The 20,928-nt window shown below is 37.9% G+C and overlaps 1 protein-coding gene across 7 annotated transcripts in view; it reads left to right on the plus strand.

Moving 5' to 3' along the window:
- MPP7 (MAGUK p55 scaffold protein 7) overlaps positions 1-20,928 on the plus strand; it is a 301,509-nt gene that overhangs the window by 187,579 nt on the left and 93,002 nt on the right. For 5 of the 7 annotated variants that reach the window (XM_058681606.1, XM_058681609.1, XM_058681612.1 and 2 more), the window contains 3 exons: positions 1,179-1,310; positions 16,000-16,081; positions 16,619-16,704. In XM_058681606.1, the coding sequence (XP_058537589.1) occupies positions 1,179-1,310; positions 16,000-16,081; positions 16,619-16,704 (300 nt within the window). The remainder of the gene's footprint in view (positions 1-1,178; positions 1,311-15,999; positions 16,082-16,618; positions 16,705-20,928) is intronic. The other 2 variants (XM_058681610.1, XM_058681613.1) reach the window with 1 other exon arrangement.

The following is a 20,928-nucleotide window of genomic DNA, read 5'->3' on the forward strand; positions in this document are numbered from 1 at the left end:
CAAGGATGATTTCTAGGCTTCTGGCTAGAGTAATTTATGGATTGTGGTGGTGGTGATAGAGAACAAGTTCGTTAAAAGTCTAAAACCCACTCTCCTAAAATAGTAGTGACATGTCAAGATTTGAGTGTTTTTCTGGTCTTTGGTCCAGAATGACAATGTGACTGTATTTTGTGGAGTTTAGCTACCATGACAGTAATGCCTAGGAAAACTTTTATTTTATTCTTAAAAAAAAATTTTTTTTTAACATTTATTCATTTTTGAGAGTGAGAGAGACAGACCATGAGCAGGGGAGGGTCAGAGAGAGAGGGAAACACAGAATCCGAAGGAGGCTCCAGGCTCTGAGCTGCCAGCACAGGGCCCGACGCGGGGCTTGAACTCACGGACCGCGAGATCATGACCTGAGCCGAAGTCGGACACTTAACCAACTGAGCCACCCAGGCACCCCTATTTTATTCTTTTATACACATATTAGTTAACCTGTTACACAACAAATGAAAAGGTGAGAAAACAGGAGAAGAATGAAAGTAAATTGCATTGGTCAGTTCCTTTTGTGTTTGCTGCTAACAGTAGGAAGGGAAAAATACAGTTTTCTCAGACTCCTACTGGCTCATTGACAATGTACCTGTGGCCTCATTTTCTCCCTCCTAGCCAAAGTACTAAGCCCCCACCCCTGTCCCCAGCTGCCACCCTTATAAGGATGAACCAGAGAATATACAGGTGAGAGTACTTTTTAAAAAAAATTTTTTTTAACGTTTACTCATATTTGAGAGACAGAGACAGAGCATGGCGGGGAAGGGGCAGAGAGGGGGAGACACAGAATCTGAAACAGGCTCTAGGCTCTGAGCTGTCAGCACAGAGCCCGACACGGGGCTCGAACTCACAGACTGTGAGATCATGACCTGAGCTGAAGTCGGATGCTCAACCGACTGAGCCACCCAGGCGCCCCAGGTGAGAGTACTTTGATGCTGATCTTGTCCTCCATGAGGGTTGGCAGCTAAGCAGAGCTGCTGTTGGCTGCTGTATGTACTCCCGTTCCTAAGATGCTCTTTTTTCAAGTAGTTGCCTATGACCATTGTTATGTCAACACTGTAACCCCAGTTTGATTTTCTTTATAGCTTGATGTGTTTGGGATTTTATATTTGATTGATTTTTTTCCCCCCAAATTCTGACTTTGATAGGCTTTGCTCTCTGTACACGATACTGTGGCTCAGAAGAATTACGATCCGGTATTACCTCCTATGCCTGATGATATCGATGATGAGGAAGATTCTGTAAAAATCATTCGTCTGGTCAAAAATAGAGAACCGCTGGTGAGTTTTGGTATATTGGTTTATGCTCAGACATGAGTAGGTACCCTGATAAAACCAAATCTGATGGGGCCACACCATTTATTCCTCTCTTTAAAACATAATTTTTCTGCGTTTTTAAGCTTTAAAATAAATAGAGCATACATGTCTAAAAAACAGTATTTAGAAAAAAGAAAAAAAAGCCAAATAAAACGGCAGCATTTTATTGGTTAGAGCAATAATTTGTAAAATGTGATATTGACCTTTATAAAAGAAAGCATACCATGAGCCAGTCACAGCTGATTTAAGACTAAACGGTGCAACTAAAAATAATTGCTCTGGCTTTTCTAGAAAGCTGATTTATTTTAAAGTAAAGGAGAAATTAATCAAATGTCTTTTATTTCAAAATGTTAATGTAGGGGCGCCTGGGTGGCTCAGTCGGTTAAGTGTCTGACTTCGGCTCAGGTCCTCATCTCACAGTTTGTGAGTTTGAGCCCCGCGTTGGGCTCTCTGCTGTCAGCGCAAATCCCACTTTGGATCCTCTGTCCCTCTCTCTCTCTGGCCCTCCCTCACTCTCTCTCAAAAATAAATAAACATAGAAAACTGTAAATGTACCTATTTATTTTAGCTCCGGAATTTATACAATGTCAAATTGCATCAAGGGGTCTGTGGTGAGCAGAATGATGTTCCCCACCATGCCCAATGATGTCATGTACTAATCTTCAGAACCCGTGAAATACTACTTTAAATAGCAGAGGGACTTGTCAAGATTTGGTAAGGATCGTGAGATGGGAAGATTATCCTGGGTTATCTGGTGGGCCCCTTGTCATCACAAAGGTTTTTACTGAAGTGGGAAGGGCAGCACATCAGAGTTACAAAAAGGAGACGTGATGATAAAAGCAAAGGTTGGTGTGATGTTGCCATGAGCCGCGGAATGCCAGAAGTTTCTGGAAACTGGAAAAGGGGAGGATCAGATTCTCTCCTAGATCCTCCAGGGGGAACACAGCCTTGCTGACACCTTGACTTTAGCTCCAGGACCCTCATTTTGGCCCTCCTGTCTCCAGAACTGTAAGGTAACAAATCTGTGTCACAAAATTTGTGTGGCACATTTGTCATGGCAGCAGTAGGATAGTAGTACAGAGTGTCTCCATATTTTGCTGAAACTGCATTCAGAAGAAAAATAAATTCCACTGTCTAGCAGTTGATTTTAAATGTGTTGGGGCCCATTTTTTTTCCTAATTGAGACATTTTGGTATTCTTAAAGCAAATAGCAGGGGATGATGCAATCCTTGCTGGGCACTGTGTGAAGTGCTTTACATATGTTACATTTATCTTCATAGTTGGTATCTCTTTTTCCATTTTTATAGACTAGGAAACGGATACGCAAAGAAGTGAAGGAACTTACTTATTACAGCTAATGAGTGGTAGAATGGAGGTCCGGGCCCTTTACCTGCAAATACTAGTTTTTTTCTTCTACACCATATTGTGTCTGTCTGCTTTTCCCTTATAGGTTTTTTTCATGTTCTTGTTTTGTTTAAGGGCAACTTTGGTACATTGATAAATGCCCTGGATACTCCTACCCAGAAAAAACACACAGATAGATTTGATGTAATACAAAGGAATTTATTGAGACCCTGATGCCCACCCATGGATGTCCTCGGGCTCCCTGTATTCCTGGTTAAGATTATTTAATGTAGATTATAAGTTTGTGCCTTTAATATGTGGTTTATAACTCTGTAATGTCTCTTGGTGTTTATTAAATAGAAGGTGATATACTTAGCAAGGATAGATGGCATGCATTTTGGATGTAGAAAGATCTTCCTCAGGGTCTATCACCATACAGTGACTAATTCTTGGTGGCTTCTGTGCATCCCTCGATAAATACGTTTTTTTGTTTTGTTTTGACAACTTCAGGCACTTGGATAACCGAAAGGCTGACCATCTTGAGGAGTTCAGGAATTCATTAGGAATAATTTCTTTGATCAGTTGTAGTTTTCCCAGGGGCAGTGGCTTTTGGTGTGTTGGCTTCGTGGGCTAACATTTAAAACACCACCAGCAATGTTTATGTCCTGAGCCTCTCTTGATCAAAGAACATCTTCAAAATGTTTGTCAAAGCAATTAGGCATGCACTGCATTGAGATTTTTTAAGTTTTAACTGGACCTGCTGCAAATTAGTTTCAATTTAAAAAGCAGTCGCGAATGAAGTATAGAAAATAACCTCCAGTTGTGTTATCATCCTTTGTTACTGAGCATATCACATGCTTTATAGCTAGTAAGCATGTCACAGCTTAAATAATTAGATCTAACTTTGACATCATCATCCTTTGTTAGCTCTCTTTTGTCCAAGTTTATATAATATAGAATATTTAAAAGGAGAATCTGAACTGGGGTAAATGGCAAGTTAGAGTGGATCAGACCAGGCAAATTTTTACATACACAGTGCAAGAGAAGAGAGGGAGTACAAAATACCCACAACGTTGTTACTTAGGTGAGGAGAAGTACCATGCGTTCAGGTAGCAAGAATAGAAGGAGATGCATGGGAGTGAAAATTTCAAGTTTCCTTATGATTATTTGGAGCTTGTGGGGCTCGGCAGGTGCTAGGAAGAGGCTAGAGATTTAGGAAAGGGAACCAGGTAAATTTAAAAATTGGTTGAATTGTTAATTTGTTTAAAAATTACTTCTCTGAAGCATGAGGATGTTTTCCAGATTTGTAACGTTTGTATATGCAGGGGCTATCTTCAGCATTTCTTGGGATTGTTCAGTTCCTTATTCATGTACCATGGTTTAATTTGACAACTTTATAATATACTTGAAAGCAACTTTCCTTTCTGCTTCCTCTCAAATGTGGGGTGTTTAAAATTTTTAACGCTGTTTCATTTGGATCCACAATTTTTATTCTGCTCTTTGCCTATTCTACATGAATTAAAAGTTGCCATATTCATTTCTCCATTATTTAAAAGTAAGTTAATAAAAGTTTTTTTTCCCCAAACATATGCAGTTAACTTCTCTAAACTAGGTTTATGTTTTATATTATTTTTATGTTCAAGGCAATCTAAAGCAATTTCAAGTACTCTGAAGTTATTTTACTTTAAAAAATTACTGTAGTCACTTGTCCTTTGTCTTCCTTCTGAGCCACAATTGTGTGTTTCTTGTTCAAGGAACTGTATTTAAAAAAAATAAAAATAAAAAACTTCATATAGACAACAACATCTACATGGGACGAAGAAATTCCCAAATTATTTGTTAGGATTTCTGAGATGAGTATTAAGATTTCAGATGTCATTTCAACCTTGGAATATGAAATCAAGTGAGGAGAATTACTTATCTTGAACTTTATTTCATCCAAATGATAATTAGTGTATTACTTTTAGTTTGACAGTTATAAAGGTAAAGTAGGATGCTTGGGTGAATACATTTAAGGTTTAAAAAATGTACTACTCAGAAAAGTAGGAAATGGTTATTTTCAACAAACTTGTCATTTTACATTTGTTGAATGTCACTTGTCATTTTGGAGAGGTTCTTGGAAAAGCCACAACTACCAAAGGGGTAGAAAGTGGGGGAGAAGCGGAAGCCGAGAGAAGATTGAATCTAAGGCATCCTTAGGAGAATGAATCCAAGTGGTAAGAGTCAGAAATAGTTAAGACGCGAGAAGCAATGCTGAAGTAAAATTCTAGTGATTGGATCGTCAGGAAATTTTTGGCAAATGATTCAAGAGTAAAGGCTATAAGATTTAACAATGAAGGGGTTAGTTTATCCATATGATTTAAGAGTTTACTTTTGTCTGTTAGATTGAGGTATAATGTGGTGAAATAAACACCAGGCTTGGATTAGAGGACCTAAGTGGGAGGTAGTCTGGTGTCCCTTCTTTGCTCTATATCCTTGCAGGACCAAGTCAGTTAATCTCGCAGGCTGAGGCTTCTTGTTTGAAAATCAGGAGATCTGCCTCTTCTAGAGTGTTTTGAATGCCAAATAGCATGTCATGTACTTCAAATGCTTTGTATGCTTTATGCATTATGCAAGCACTATATAAATGTTGTATAGAATGATACGTAGATGATGGTTGTTGGAGAGGACCATTTCCGGGGAAAAGAGGCAGTGAGCACAGATCATGTAGGTGTTTGCAATGGAAAGGTGAGATGGTGATAGTTTAAGGGGAGGGATGGATAAATGAATTGAGAGAAGGAGAGAAAAACAATGGTCAGGATGCAGGGAGCAGAGCTATCCTCCCTCCCCATGAATTTGGAACAATTTGTATCTGTTTTATGCAGAAATAATTAATAATAAATATTATTTTTTAGGCACCCTTTAAGAAAGTGACCTTCACTTAGTGAGTGAGTGGATTATGATCTTAATTTTCAGTTTCTTGTATGGGTTCTCCTTCTTGCTTCTTTTAGAACAGTGCTGCTCCAACTTTGGTATCCTAAGAATTACCTGAGGTGCTTACTTAAAACGCAAACTTCACCACCTCTACCCCCAGAGAGTCTGCATCAGTAGGTTTCAGGTGGGACCTGGGAATCTAGATTTTTTAACTGTCTCAGATGTTCTTGATGCAAATGTTTGGTAGATGATGCTTGAAACCACTTTGATTTCAAAGGTTCAACCTGGCATCAACAGCACTGCCTGCTTAAGGAGGTCTTAGAATATTGGCAGTGTTGTAGGACATGCATTTTTTATGGAGACATCATGATAGCATGGGCTCATCAGGTCCTCTTTTATCAACCATTTTACAGCAGTAGCAAGACAAACGTAACCAGAATTTTAACTTCTCAATCTAACCCGAAGTCTATACTCTATTTTTTGGGTCAAAATCACATAGAATAAATTCAAAATAATTACATAAGGAAATATGTAAGTACTCAAACATTAGATACAACTTTATTTTCCTTGTGCTATCTGTGCCACAGGACCGTAGACTTTTGTACAAAATGGCATGTAACGTGTTCTATTTTATTGAGTTTTGATCTTCTTTTCACGCAAGTACGTTCCATTAAGAATACCTCAAAGAATTGTGGTAATAGGAGTTTGGAAAGAAAGATGGAAGCAGAAGTCTTCAAGAATGAAGGGATCAAAACGAAGGTTGAGTCAAGGGCTAGCATCATGTAGAAAGTGGGAGATCATTTCTCAGGGTCCATGGTTCACCCTCCGGGGATAGGTAGAATCAGCAGGTAGCAGGCACCCCTGTTTCAAGGTTTGTATCTGTAACACAGTAACCCTTCAGTGTCGCAGTGCTATTCTTTACACATTCTAGAAGTGATTTCATCCAGCCCCTGGCTTTAAAAATCATCTGTGTGTCAGTGACTCCCAAGTCGATTTTTCTTCCAGATCTTTTTTTCTGAGCTTTAAATTTGTATGTCCATCTGTGTACTTGATATCTCCACTGGAATGTCGAATAGACATCTCTGTCTTCACGTGTCCAGAAGTAAACTGATCTTTGTCCCCAAGTTCATTCCCCTCATAGGATTCCTCCTCTCAGTTGATTACAATCCCATCTTCCTAATTGCTCCGCCAAAAACCAGAGTCAGTCTTTGATACCTTTCTTCTTTCATGTACCCTTTCCAGTCCATTGGGAATCCTTTTGGCTGTACCAATAATATATCCAGACTATTCATCACTTCACCTCCTGCCAGTCAGATCCAAGCCTCCTTCATCTTTCCCCCGGATTAGTTTAACAACCCCCAGTTTGTTTCCTTGCTTTAGCCCTTGCATTCCTGCACTCTTTTCTTAACACAGTAGGTGGAGTGAACCTTTTAGATTATGACACTCACTCACGCTGTTCAGCTTCTCCTTGTTTCTTTCAGAATAAAATCCACAGCCCCCACGATATAATCTACAAAGTTCTACATGATCTGGCTCCCTGATGCCATCTACTCTCACTTCCTACTGCTTCTCCCCTTTTACCTTACTCCAGCCACATTGGCTTTTTTGCTCTTCCTGGATCACTCCATTCCATTTACAGCCTCATCCTAGCACTGCTGTACTGTTTTCATCTATTCTTTCTCTTTGGCTAACTCCTTCGTTCCTTTTTATCTTTCTTTACTCAGATTTCATCTTCTTACTGAAGCCTGTGTCTTTACATTGTCTTCCCTGCCGCTCTCATACCCACAGTAGTAGCCACTTTCTAACATACTATATGTCTAATTATTTCATCGTTCGTTTATTGTCTTGTTAGATGTAAGTTCCATGAGGGGGCAGAAATGCTTAGTTTTTTTCACCAATACATTACATGCCCTTAGAACCTGGCACAGAGTAGGCTCTCAGTAAACATTTGTCAGCTTCATTGAATCACGGAATAAGTCAAAAGGACTAGCATTAAGCACAACAAACTGGATGATCCTATATTGAAAAATAGTGTAAATCATAGTGAAGCAAGAGGCTTACTCCAATTACCTAATTCTGTGTTACAAACCACCCCCAAATTTTGTGGCTATACAACATTATATATCATAGTTTTAGAGGTTGATAGGCTCAGTTGGGTGGTTATTAAGTAGAGTCCCTCATATGTTCATTTAGGTGGTGGCTAAGGCTGGGGTCATCTGTGAACTTCATTCCTATGACTGATGCCTGGATTGGGATGGCCAGAAAAATGGGGGCTGATCAGACATCTCTTTCCAGATGACCTCTTCACTTGGCTGGGTGGGCCTCCTCACAGCATGGCAGTAGTCATTTCTTACATGGTGTCTGACTTCCCATAGAGCAAGTATTTCAAGAGGCCCAGCTGGCAGCTGCAAGCCTTCCTATAGGCTTACATGCCTTAGGACCATTTTCACCACTTGGTATGGGAATAGGGCATATGCGCATACAGAGAAGGAGGGAATTGGTGATGTCCATCGTAGATAAGCTAATGCAAGGGCAGTGAACTTATAATTTGTGAATAAAAGGTTAAAGATATAGGGTAAGCAATATCGAATAGTTAAGACTAAAAATAGCATTCTGATCAGTTTGCCTTAGATAGGTCCTGACTTCACTGTACGCTAATTTTCTGATCTTAGATCATAGCCGTTTGTGATTATTTTCTCATCTATAAAATATGGATGAGCAGAGACTTGGATTCAAGGTGGTGGTGTAGGAAGATTCTGAACTCCTTCCTTCCCATGAATACAACAAATACACAACTCCATATAGAATAATTTGAAAAAGACTAGAAAACTGGATGAACAGAGCCTCTATGATAAAGGACAAAAAGGACAGCATTGGATAGGAGAGGCAGAGACACCAACTTGCAAGAAAAACAAAAAACAACACACACACACATACACACACACGGTAGGTGCAGTGATCCACAGTCAAGGAGGATCTCAAAAATACAGAAGTTTTCCTGGAGTGAGGGGTTTGTGCTCCAGACCAGGCACCCAGCGCCTTAAATCCTGCATGAAAGAGATGAGCCCCCTAAATGCCAGGCTTTGAAAACCAGTAGGGATCATGTGCAGGAAAATCATAGAACTGTAGGGAAGGGAGAGCCTGCTCTTAAGGGCTCGTGTGCAGACTCACTCACCCCAGGACCCAACACAAAAACTCTGATTTGAAAAGCACCTAGACCATATGCGAAGGAGACCCACTTACTGATCTTAAAGTGCTTGCCAGCAAGGCGGGAAGCTTTTGGAACTTTCCCCAGGGACGGAGTCACAAATACGACAAATATGACGGTGCCATGTTTGTGACTGCATCTACTTTGTTAAAGGTGGTGACGGTGGGAGTCATTTTGGAACTTTTTCTCTAATCTGCTGGAGCTGAGGGGTGCGCCCAGCCAGGAACCCTGCCAGTCCCCACACTGTGATTGTGCGTAACAGCTGGGCCAGGCACTAGTCCCGCCCACCCCTTGGCCACAGTGCAGCCTGTGCCACTCAGTTCAGCCATGCATCACAGCCAGCTGGGCACCAGCCTGATACATTCTTGCATCGCAGACGTAGCCCTGCTGCAGCAAACAGGTTCATAACATACCACACAGGGGATGCTTCTTGAGCACCTAGCTCTGGCTAGAAGGGATTGAACTTCTGGGCTCCACATGACTCTCCTTTGAAAGGTCACTGCTTCAATACTAGGAGAGGTGATTGATAGAAATGAGCACACAGAGTCAGGCAAAATGAGGAGACAGAGGAAAATGTTCCAAACAAAAGAAGAAGACAAAATATGAGACAGGGGCATTAATGCCATAGAGATAAGCAATATGTCTGATAAAGAATTCAGCGTAATGGTCGTAAAGATGCTCACTGAACTCAAGAAGATTGGATGGGCACGGTGAGATCCTCAACAAAGAAAATCTAGCAAAATTCCAAACAGGAGTTACAGAGCTGAAGAATACAGAACTGGAAAATACCCTAGAACAGTTCAGCAGACTGGATGAAGCCAAAGATCAGATCAGCAAGCTGGAAGAAAAAGCAATAGGACTCACCCACACAGAGCAGCCAAAAGAAAAGAGAAAAAAAAATAAAGGTAACTTAAAGAATGTTTGAATCAATATCAAATAGAATAACATTCACATTATAGGGGTCCATGTAGAAAACAGGGCCAGAAAACTTAGGTCAAGAAATAATGGCTGAACACTTTTCTAATCTAGAGAAGAAAATGGACCTACAGGTCCATGAAGCCCAGATAGTTGCAAATAAGAAGAACCCAAAGAAATCCGTATCAGGACACATTATAAATAAAATGGTGAAAGAGAGAATCTTATAAGCTACAAGAGAAAAACAACTTCTTATATCAAGGGAAACCTCATAAGGATATCAGCAGATATTTCTGAAAAAACTTTGCAGACCAGAAGAGAGTGGCATGACATATCCAAAGTGCTGAATGGAAAAAACTTCCAACCTAGAAGTTTCTACTGGTAAGTTTAGTACTCACATTTGAAGGAGGGATTACGAGTTTACGTATAAGCAAAAGCAGAAGTTGTTCATCGTCACTAAACTGGCTTTATAATTAATGTTAAAGGGACTTCTCTAAACTGAAAAGAAATGGCATTAAGTAATAAAAAGAAAGCATAGGAAAGTAAAAATGTTGCTGGAAAAGTAAATATATAGTAAAGGTAGTGGATCAGTCATTAATAAGGCAAGTGTAAAGGTTAAGATACAACATGAATAGAATTAACTACAATAAAATAAATAATAAAAACTACAATAATTAAAGGAGGCACAAAATAAAAAGGTGTAAAGTGTGACATAAGTATAAAACATGGGAGGCAGGAAGAAAAAACGTAAAGTTTTAGAGTATGTTCAAGTTGCTGTCAGAACAGACCATTATATACACAGGAAGTTCTAGGTGAACTTCACGGTAACCACCAGGCAAAACTTACAGTAAATACACAAAGGGAAATGAGAAAGGAATCTAAATGCAATGTAAAAAGGAAGAGAGAGAAAAGAAGAAAGGAATAGAGAGGAACTCTGAAAACAGCCAGAAAGCAATTAACAAAATGGTAGCAAGTATGTACCTGTCACTAATTACTTTAAATGTACGTGGACTAAACCTTCCAGTCAAAAGACACAGAGTGGTTGTATGGATGAAAAAAACAAGACACATCTGTATGCTGCCTATGAGAGACTGACTTCAGAAGTAAGGGCACACATAAACCGAGAGTGAAAGAATGGAGAAAGATATTCCATGCAAATGGAAACAAAAAGCTGGTGTAGCTATACTTATAGCTGACAAAATAGACTTTAAAATAAAGACTTATAGTAATAGGAAAAAAGGGCATTACATAATGAAAAACAGTCAATCCAACAAGAAGGCATAACATTTATAAATATATATGTATCCAGCATAGAGGCACCAAGATCTATAAAGCAAAGATTAACAGGGAGAAATTGTCAGCAATACTAGTAGGGGACTTAAAACACCCCGCTTACATCAGTGGATGCATTATCCAAACAAAATCCATGAGGAAACAGTGGCTTTGAACAACACATTAGACCAGATGGACTTAATATGTACAGAACATTCATTCCAAAAAGAATAGAATACACGTTCTTCTCAAGTGCACATGGAACATTCTCCAGGATAGATTACATGTTCGGTCACAAAACTTAGTGAATTCAGGAAGATGAAATATCAAGCATCTTCTCCACCCACAATGGTGTTGTAAAATCAGAAATCAATTACGAGAAGAAAATTGAGAAAACCACAAAAATATGGGGATCAAACAACATGCTACTGAACAATCAGTGGGTCGTTGAAGAAATCAAAGAAGAAATTGAAAAGTACCAAGTGACAGAAATGAAAATAGGAACACCACAAACCAAAATTTTCGGATTTAGCAAAAGTGATTCTAAAAGGGAAATTCGGAGTAATACAGGCCTACCTCAGTAAACAAGAAAAATCTCAAATAATTGAATTTTACACTTGAAGCCCAAAGTTAGTAAAAGGAAAGAAGTAAAAAAAAAAGATCAGAGCAGAAATAAATGAAAGAGACAAAACAATAGAAAAGGTCAATGAAACTAAGAGTTGGTTATTTGAAAAAAAGTAAGTTGACAAACCTTTAGCTAGACTCATCAAGAAAAAGATTAAAGTAAAATCAGAAATGAAAGAGAGGTGTTACAACTAACACCACAGAAATATAAAGAATCATGAGACTATGAACAAATTATATACCAACAAATTGGACAACCTAGAAGAAATGGAGTCCCAGAAACATACAATTATCCAAGACCAGCCATAAAGAAATAGAAAATCTGAATAGACCAATTACTAGCAAGGATATTAAATTAGTAATCAGAATTTCTCAACAAACAAAACGCTAGGACCAGATGGCTTTACAGATGAATTTCATCAAACTTCCAATGATTTAATCTGTATATTTTTTAAACTCTTACAAAAAAACTGAAGAGGAGGGAGTACTTCCAGAGTAATATTATCAGGGAAGCCTTACCCTGATACCAAAACCAGACAAGAACACCACACACACATACACACACAATTACAGGCCAATATCATTGATGACACTGATGAAAAAATTCTCAACAAGATATTAGCAAACTCAGTTCAACGATACATTAAAAGGATCATAAGCCATGAGAAAGTGGGATTTAGTCCAGGCATCCAAGCATGGTTCAATGCCCACAGATCAATCAACATGACAAACCACATTAACACAATGAAGGATAAAAATCATATCTCAGTAGATGCAGAAAAATCATTTAACGGTATTCATTTATGATACAAACTCTCAACAGAGTAAGTAAAGATAGAAAATACCTCAACATAATAAAGGCCATATATGACCCACAACTAACAACATACTCAATGGTAAAAAGCTGAAAGTTTTTCCTGTAAGATCAGAAACAAGAAGAGGATTGCACATTCTTGCCACTTTTCTTCAACACAGTGCTGGAAGGCTAGCCACAGCAGTTAAGCAAGAAAAAGAAGACCTCCAATCAGAAAAGAAGAACTAAAGCTATCACTATTTGCAGATGATCTAATACTATATATAGAAAATCCAAAAGACTGCACCAAAAACTGTTAGAACTAATAAATGTACTCAGTAAAGTAGGAGGATACAAAATTAACAAAACAAATCTGTGGCATTTCTGTACACTAATAATGGATAATCAGAGGAATTAAGAAAGCAATCTCATTTAAAAGTGCATCAGAAAAAAAAATACCTAGGAATAAATTTAACCAAGGAAGTGAAAGATCTGTACACTGAAAACTATGACGTTGATGAAAGAAATTGAAGACACAAGTAAATGGAGAGAGTCCATGCTCATGGACTGGAAGAATTAATATTGTTAAAATGCCCAAACAACCCAAAGCAATCTACAGATCCAGGGCAGTCTCTCTCAAAATTCTAAGGTCATTTTTCATGGAACTATAACAAATAATTCTAAAATTTGGAACCACAAAGGATCCCAAACAGCCAAAGCAATCTTGAGAAGAAGAAAGCTTAGGGGATCATGCTCCTTGACTTGAAATTATACTACAAAGCTATAGTAATCAAAACAGTTTGGTATGGGCATTAAAAAAGACACACTGATCAATGGAATAGAATTGAGAACCCCAAATTAAACCCACACATGCATGGACAGTTAATTTAAACAAAAGAGCTAATAACATGCAGTGGAGAAAGGGGAGTCTTTTCAATAAATAGTATTGGAAAAACTGGACAGCCACATGTAAATGAAACTTGACTACTGTCTTGCTCTACACAAAAATTAACTCATAACGTATTAAAGACTTGAATCTAAGACCTGAAACTGTAAAATTACTAGAAGAAGAAAACATAGGTGGTAAGCTCCTCAACATGTGTCTTAGCAATGTTTTTGTAGATCTGACTCCAAAGTCAGGGGAAACAAAAACAGAATGAATAGGACTACATCAAACTCTGCACCTCAAAAGAAACCATTGTTGAAATGAAAAGACAACCTACTGAATGGGAGAAGGTTTTTGCAAGTCATTTATCCGATAAGGGATTAATATCCAAAGAACTCATACAATTAAAAAAAAAACAACCTAAACAACACAATTAAAAAATGGACAGAGGATCTGAATAGACAGTTTTCCAAAGAAGGCATACAGATGGCCAATAGGCACATGAAAAGATGTTCAACATCACTAATAATTAGGGAAATGCAAATCAAAACTGTAATTGACATCACCTCACATCAATTACAATGGGTATTATCAGAAAGACAAGACATAACAACTGTTGGTGGGGATGTAGAGAAAAGGGAATCCTTGTACACTGTTGACGGGAGTGTAAATTGGTGCAGGCACCATTGAAAAAACTCTGGAGATTTCTCCATACTCTTAAAAAATAAAGAATAGAACTATCATATGATCCATCTATTCCACTTCTGAGGATTTATCTGAAGAATATAAAAATGCTGATTTGAAAAAGTATATGCATTCCTATGTTCATTATAACATCGTATACAATGGTCAAGATATGGAAAGGACCTAAGTGTCCATTGGTGGATGAATAGGTGAAGAAGATATGGCATATACGTATGCATACGTACACACACACATACACACACATATCCACAGTGCAGTATTACTCAGCCATTAAAAAGGAATGACGTCTTGCCATTTGTGACAACATGGATAGACCTTGAAGGTGTTATACTAAGTAAAATAAGTTAGAGAGTGACAAATTATCATATCATTGTATTCATATGTGAAATTTAGAAAAAAGCAAATGAACAAACAAAACAAACTCATAGATACAACACATTGGTGGCTACCAGAAGGTTGGGGGTGGGCACAAAATTGGGTCAATTATATGGTGATGGGTGGTAACTAGACTTATAGTGGCGATCACTGTGTAGTGCATACAGATGGCCAAGGTGTATACTTGAAAGTCCTATAATGTTACTTGCCAGTTTTACCTCAGTAAAAAAAAAAAAAAAAAAAAGAAAGAAAAAATTGGTTAAAAAAAAACACTCCAAAAAAATGGGTAATTAATCTTAGGTTATCAGACCCTTTTGCTATTAGCCATACTTTGATGAGAAAGTTGGAGATATTGTTAAGGAAAATTAAAGTTTATTTAATCATACCAGTTTTATTAAAAATATTACATTTCTAGTCATCTTAGCTCTAAGTAAACTATTTAAATAAAGGCAAAAATTACCATTAATTGGTGGGTCTTTATGGGTTTGGTTTTTATGATTGTGGAGAGATGCTCATTCAAGTCTTTGGATTTGAATGGATGCTTGGTGATGAAAAATGCCACAAAATACTCAGATTACTTAATTATTTGATTTTTTTTTACTACTATTAGATATGCATGTGATAGCTGTCATATAAAATGTACTTATTACAAATGGATTCCTAATTTTGTTTACATAACTAATTTTTAACGATATAAACATGTTTACTGACCTGTGGGAAAATTCCACTTTCTTTTTCAGGGTGTGAATTCTGCCGTCACCCAATGTGCATCTTTTTAGCTATGTGATGCCATGTAGAACGCTTTCCCACACCAATGCCAATTTCTTAGAAGGAAAGTCATAAAAAGGTGTTCAAAGTAACCATTTGTGCTTGATGTTCTTATAAGTAGCATTCAATTAGCTTCTGAACATCCATAAATGAAGAATTTCTGGACTCTTTAAAATTGTTTCCTAATCTTATGCCAGAATGTTGGTTCTGCTTGTTCTTAGCACAGTCCTAGTACATAAAGACCTTGGAGTAACAGATCTTTCTTCCATTAGTCTATCTTAGCATTAGGTAAGAAATACGACTAATTTTGGAGTTTTCTCTCTCTCTCTCTCTCTTTATCATTATGTCTGAGTTCCTTTGCTATAATGCTATTATAGAAGTATCACTAAACTAAAAGCCAGATGGCCTGGGTCTTAGTTTTCTAATTTTGATGAGATTTTTGTATTCACTTAACCTTCTCAATATGGCCTCCCTTCTTCATGGGGTATTAGAAGGACAAAGTGAAATGAGCCAATGCTGTCGAGGGGAAAAAACAAATAGTGTTCAAATATAAAGTAGTATAATGGAAAGAGGAGATTTCTACTTTTCATAATGTTGAAGAGCTTACAGATTTGAAAAATCTTTAAATTGTGCTGAAAACCTTACATGATGTGTCTGATTGAAAATCTGTACCAAGTCACGAGTGCTTTGTAAGATAAAGGGGCATGATGTCTCTTTGTCCTGCCTCATACCTTTAATTTTTTGTAATTGCTTTCACTTTTTCCAGATGAATATTCTTATTTCTGTCTCCTTTCCTACCACCCACTACGCACCTTTACCCACAAGTACTTTTTGTTCTTTCTCTTAAAAGGGAGCCACCATTAAGAAAGATGAGCAGACGGGGGCCATTATTGTGGCCAGAATCATGAGAGGAGGAGCAGCAGACAGAAGTGGTAAGGGTTTCAACACTAGGCGCATGGACAGGCCATGGTGCATTTCATGGGCAACATCTCCAACATGTAATTAAGAGGCTAAATGATCTTTGGATGTAATCCATCAAAACAAGGAATAAGAAATTTTCTTCTGTTGAACCGTGGGAATCTGTTGAAATAAACGATAAATCTCATTCTGCTTTACAGTTACATGGACTTCTGAAGCTATAGTAAGATATGCTTCAGGTGTTTCTCACTTGAAAAGTACTACTGAAAGTGTGTAGCCTTTAAAACAAACTACAGATTCTTTTATTAAATGAAAATAATGTACATTTCTAGACAAAGACCAGGATGCTGATGTCTTTTCTTTCGCCAGCATTATAATGTGGTAGCCTTTGGTTCTGCTCTTTAGAGGCACGGAATCTGAAACCTGAGAAGCATAAAGGTCTCCTCAAATGTATTGAAGGAACCAAACAATGCTTTAAGTATAGATACAATTGCAAATTGCAGTTCTTTTGTAGGCAAGTCTGCTAATTTCCCGAATTTGCTACTTCTCAGGTCTTATTCATGTTGGTGATGAACTTAGGGAAGTGAATGGGATTCCAGTCGAAGATAAAAGGCCTGAAGAAATAATTCAGATTTTGGTAAGCTGAAATTTGTTTGTTTGTTTGTTTGTTTGTTTTCAATATATGAAGTTTATTGTCAAATTGGTTTCCATATAACACCCAGTGCTCATCCCAAAAGGTGCCCTCCTCAATACCCATCACCCACCCTCCCCTCCCTCCCACCCCCCCATCAACCCTCAGTTTGTTCTCAGTTTTTTAAGAGTCTCTTATGCTTTGGCTCTCTTCTACTCTAACCTCTTTTTTTTTTTCCTTCCCCTCCCCCATGGGTTTCTGTTAAGTTTCTCAGGATGCACATGAGAGTAAAAACATATGGTATCTGTCTTTCTCTGTATGGCTTATTTCACTTAGCATCACACTCTCCAGTTCCATCCATGTTGCTACAAAGGGCCATATTTTATTCTTTCTCATTGCCACATAGTACTCCATTGTGTATATAAACCACAATTTTTTTTTTCATGATTTAACTCATATGTGGAATTTTTTATTTTTTTATTTATTTTCAATTTTTTAATATATGAAATTTACTGTCAAATTGGTTTCCATACAACACCCAGTGCTCATCCCAAAAGGTGCCCTCCTCAATACCCATCACCCACCCTGCCCTCCCTCCCACCCCCCATCAACCCTCAGTTTGTTCTCAGTTTTTAACAGTCTCTTATGCTTTGGCTCTCTCCCACTCTAACCTCTTTTTTTTTTTTTTTCCTTCCCCTCCCCCATGGGTTTCTGTTAAGTTTCTCAGGATCCACATAAGAGTGAAACCATATGGTATCTGTCTTTCTCTGTATGGCTTATTTCACTTAGCATCACACTCTCCAGTTCCATCCACGTTGCTACAAAAGGCCATATTTCATTTTTTCTCATTGCCACGTAGTATTCCATTGTGTATATAAACCACAATTTCTTTATCCATTCATCAGTTGATGGACATTTCGGCTCTTTCCATCATTTGGCTATTGTTGAGAGTGCTGCTCTAAACATTGGGGTACAAGTGCCCCTATGCATCAGTACTCCTGTATCCCTTGGATAAATTCCTAGCAGTGCTATTGCTGGGTCATAGGGTAGGTCTATTTTTAATTTTCTGAGGAACCTCCACACTGCTTTCCAGAGCGGCTGCACCAATTTGCATTCCCACCAACAGTGCAAGAGGGTTCCCGTTTCTCCACATCCTCTCCAGCGTCTATAGTCTCCTGATTTGTTCATTTTGGCCACTCTGACTGGTGTGAGGTGATATCTGAGTGTGGTTTTGATTTGTATTTCCCTGATAAGGAGCGACGTTGAACATCTTTTCATGTGCCTGTTGGCCATCCGGATGTCTTCTTTAGAGAAGTGTCTATTCATGTTTTCTGCCCATTTCTTCACTGGGTTATTTGTTTTTCGGGTGTGGAGTTTGATGAGCTCTTTATAGATTTTGGATATTAGCCCTTTGTCCGATGTGTCATTTGCAAATATCTTTTTCCATTCCGTTGGTTGCCTTTTAGTTTTGTTGGTTGTTTCCTTTGCTGTGCAGAAGCTTTTTATCTTCATAAGGTCCCAGTAATTCACTTTTGCTTTTAATTCCCTTGCCTTTGGGGATGTGCCGAGTAAGAGATTGCTATGGCTGAGGTCAGAGAGGTCTTTTCCTGCTTTCTCCTCTAAGGTTTTGATGGTTTCCTGTCTCACATTCAGGTCCTTTATCCATTTTGAGTTTATTTTTGTGAATGGTGTGAGAAAGTGGTCTAGTTTCAACCTTCTGCATGTTGCTGTCCAGTTCTCCCAGCACCATTTGTTAAAGAGACTGTCTTTTTTCCATTGGATGTTCTTTCCTGCTTTGTCAAAGATTAGTTGGCCATACGTTTGTGGGTCTAGTTCTGGGGTTTCTATTCTATTCCATTGGTCTATGTGTCTGTTTTTATGCCAATACCATGCTGTCTTGATGATGACAGGTTTGTAGTAGAGGCTAAAGTCTGGGATTGTGATGCCTCCTGCTTTGGTCTTCTTCTTCAAAATTACTTTGGCTATTCGGGGCCTTTTGTGGTTCCATATGAATTTTAGGATTGCTTGTTCTAGTTTCGAGAAGAATGCTGGTGCAATTTTGATTGGGATTGCATTGAATGTGTAGATAGCTTTGAGCAGTATTGACATTTTGACAATATTTATTCTTCCAATCCATGAGCAGGGAATGTCTTTCCATTTCTTTATATCTTCTTCAATTACCTGCATAAGCTTTCTATAGTTTTCAGCATACAGATCTTTGACATCTTTGGTTAGATTTATCCCTAGGTATTTTATGCTTCTTGGTGCAATTGTGAATGGGATCAGTTTCTTTATTTGTCTTTCTGTTGCTTCATTGTTAGTGTATAAGAATGCATCTGATTTCTGTACATTGATTTTGTATCCTGCAACTTTGCTGAATTCATGTGTCAGTTCTAGCAGACTTTTGGTGGAGTCTATCGGATTTTCCATGTATAATATCATGTCATCTGCAAAAAGCGAAAGCTTGACTTCATCTTTGCCAATTTTGATGCCTTTGATTTCCTTTTGTTGTCTGATTGCTGATGTTAGAACTTCCAGCACTATGTTAAACAACAGCGGTGAGAGTGGGCATCCCTGTCATGTTCCTGATCTCAGGGAAAAAGCTCTCAGTTTTTCCCCGTTGAGGATGATGTTAGCTGTGGGCTTTTCATAAATGGCTTTTATGATCTTTAAGTATGTTCCTTCTATCCCGACTTTCTCAAGGGTTTTTATTAAGAAAGGGTGCTGGATTTTGTCAAAGGCCTTTTCTGCATCGATTGACAGGATCATATGGTTCTTCTCTTTTTTTTTGTTAATGTGATGTATCACGTTGATTTGCGAATGTTGAACCAGCCCTGCATTCCAGGAATGAATCCCACTTGATCATGGTGAATAATTCTTTTTATATGCCGTTGAATTCGATTTGCTAGTATCTTATTGAGAATTTTTGCATCCATATTCATCAGGGATATTGGCCTGTAGTTCTCTTTTTGAAATTTGTTTTAAAACTGCAATAAAAAATGAAATTGAATCAGTATGTTTCAGACTTGGTTATAAACACAGGATTTGGATTTGGCAGTCTAGAGTTCAAATCCCATCTTCATTACTTAATCCCTGTATGTCCTTGGAAAATACCTTAATCTTTGCATTGCCTCAGTGTTTTCATTTACAAATGAAAATAAAAGGTAAATATCTCACTGGAGTGTTTTGAGGATTAAATGAGCTAATGTATGTGAAGAGTTTATTACAGGGCCCATCCCAAATGAGGTACTTAATAGAGGGCATCTACTCTGTTGTTGGTGACGTATTTTTCTTTTCCCTTTTTCCATCGACATGGCCAGACGGTAGGCTATGCTTTCTAGGCATATAAAACAGTGAAACTAACTTAGATGTCCTGTGAAATCTAAAACAAACAAAATTATTTTAGGCCTTGACAGTGTAAATTCTCCAGTTCATTTGTAAGGATAAAATGAAGGGAGACTGTCTCTGTTAATGTATGAAAGTATAAACATACAGAAATAGAGTTTAGTATCTTCAAACAGACCTCCATATTTTTGAAAATTTTATATATGATTAAGATAGCATTTTAAATCCATGGGAAAGCTGTGAAATCCTTTTATAAATGTTATTGGATGAATTGATGATTCAGTTAGAAAAAATAATCAGTTCCTGTTTTACACTACACGCAAAAATAAACCCCAAAGAATTAAATATTTAAAGAAATCAGGGGTGCCTGGATGGCTCAGTCAGTTAAGCATCTGATTCTTGATCTGGACTTAGGTTATGATCCCATGCTGAGTGTGGAGCCTGCTTGGGATTCTCTCTCTCCCCCCACTCTCTCTACCCACCCCCCCCCCAAATAAATAAATTAACTTAAAAAAATAAAAAAGGAAAGAAAGACTTTTTAAACTTGATGTGAAATTCAAACAGAAAAATAATTGCTGTGATTACTAGAATTGAACCCTTCCTGTACAGAAAAAGATGCCATATATAGCTTGAAAGACACATGAGACTTGGGAAAAATATTGTCAGTGTATGTGACAGAAGGTATTTTAATGTGTAGAGAGTTCATAAAAATCAATAAGAAAACATAGAAAAATTTATAAAAGAAAACATGGTGTCTGAAAAATATGGGATTAGAGGGCTTTAACAACTTGATAATGGCTACAGTCAGTCAGATTCTGGGGACATAGATGCATACTTATATGCTTCTGGTAGTGGGATACATTTAGTAAATCCTTTTGAGACAGC

Source organism: Neofelis nebulosa, chromosome 8, assembly GCF_028018385.1.
Source record: "Neofelis nebulosa isolate mNeoNeb1 chromosome 8, mNeoNeb1.pri, whole genome shotgun sequence".
NCBI classification, from domain to species: Eukaryota; Metazoa; Chordata; class Mammalia; order Carnivora; family Felidae; genus Neofelis; species Neofelis nebulosa.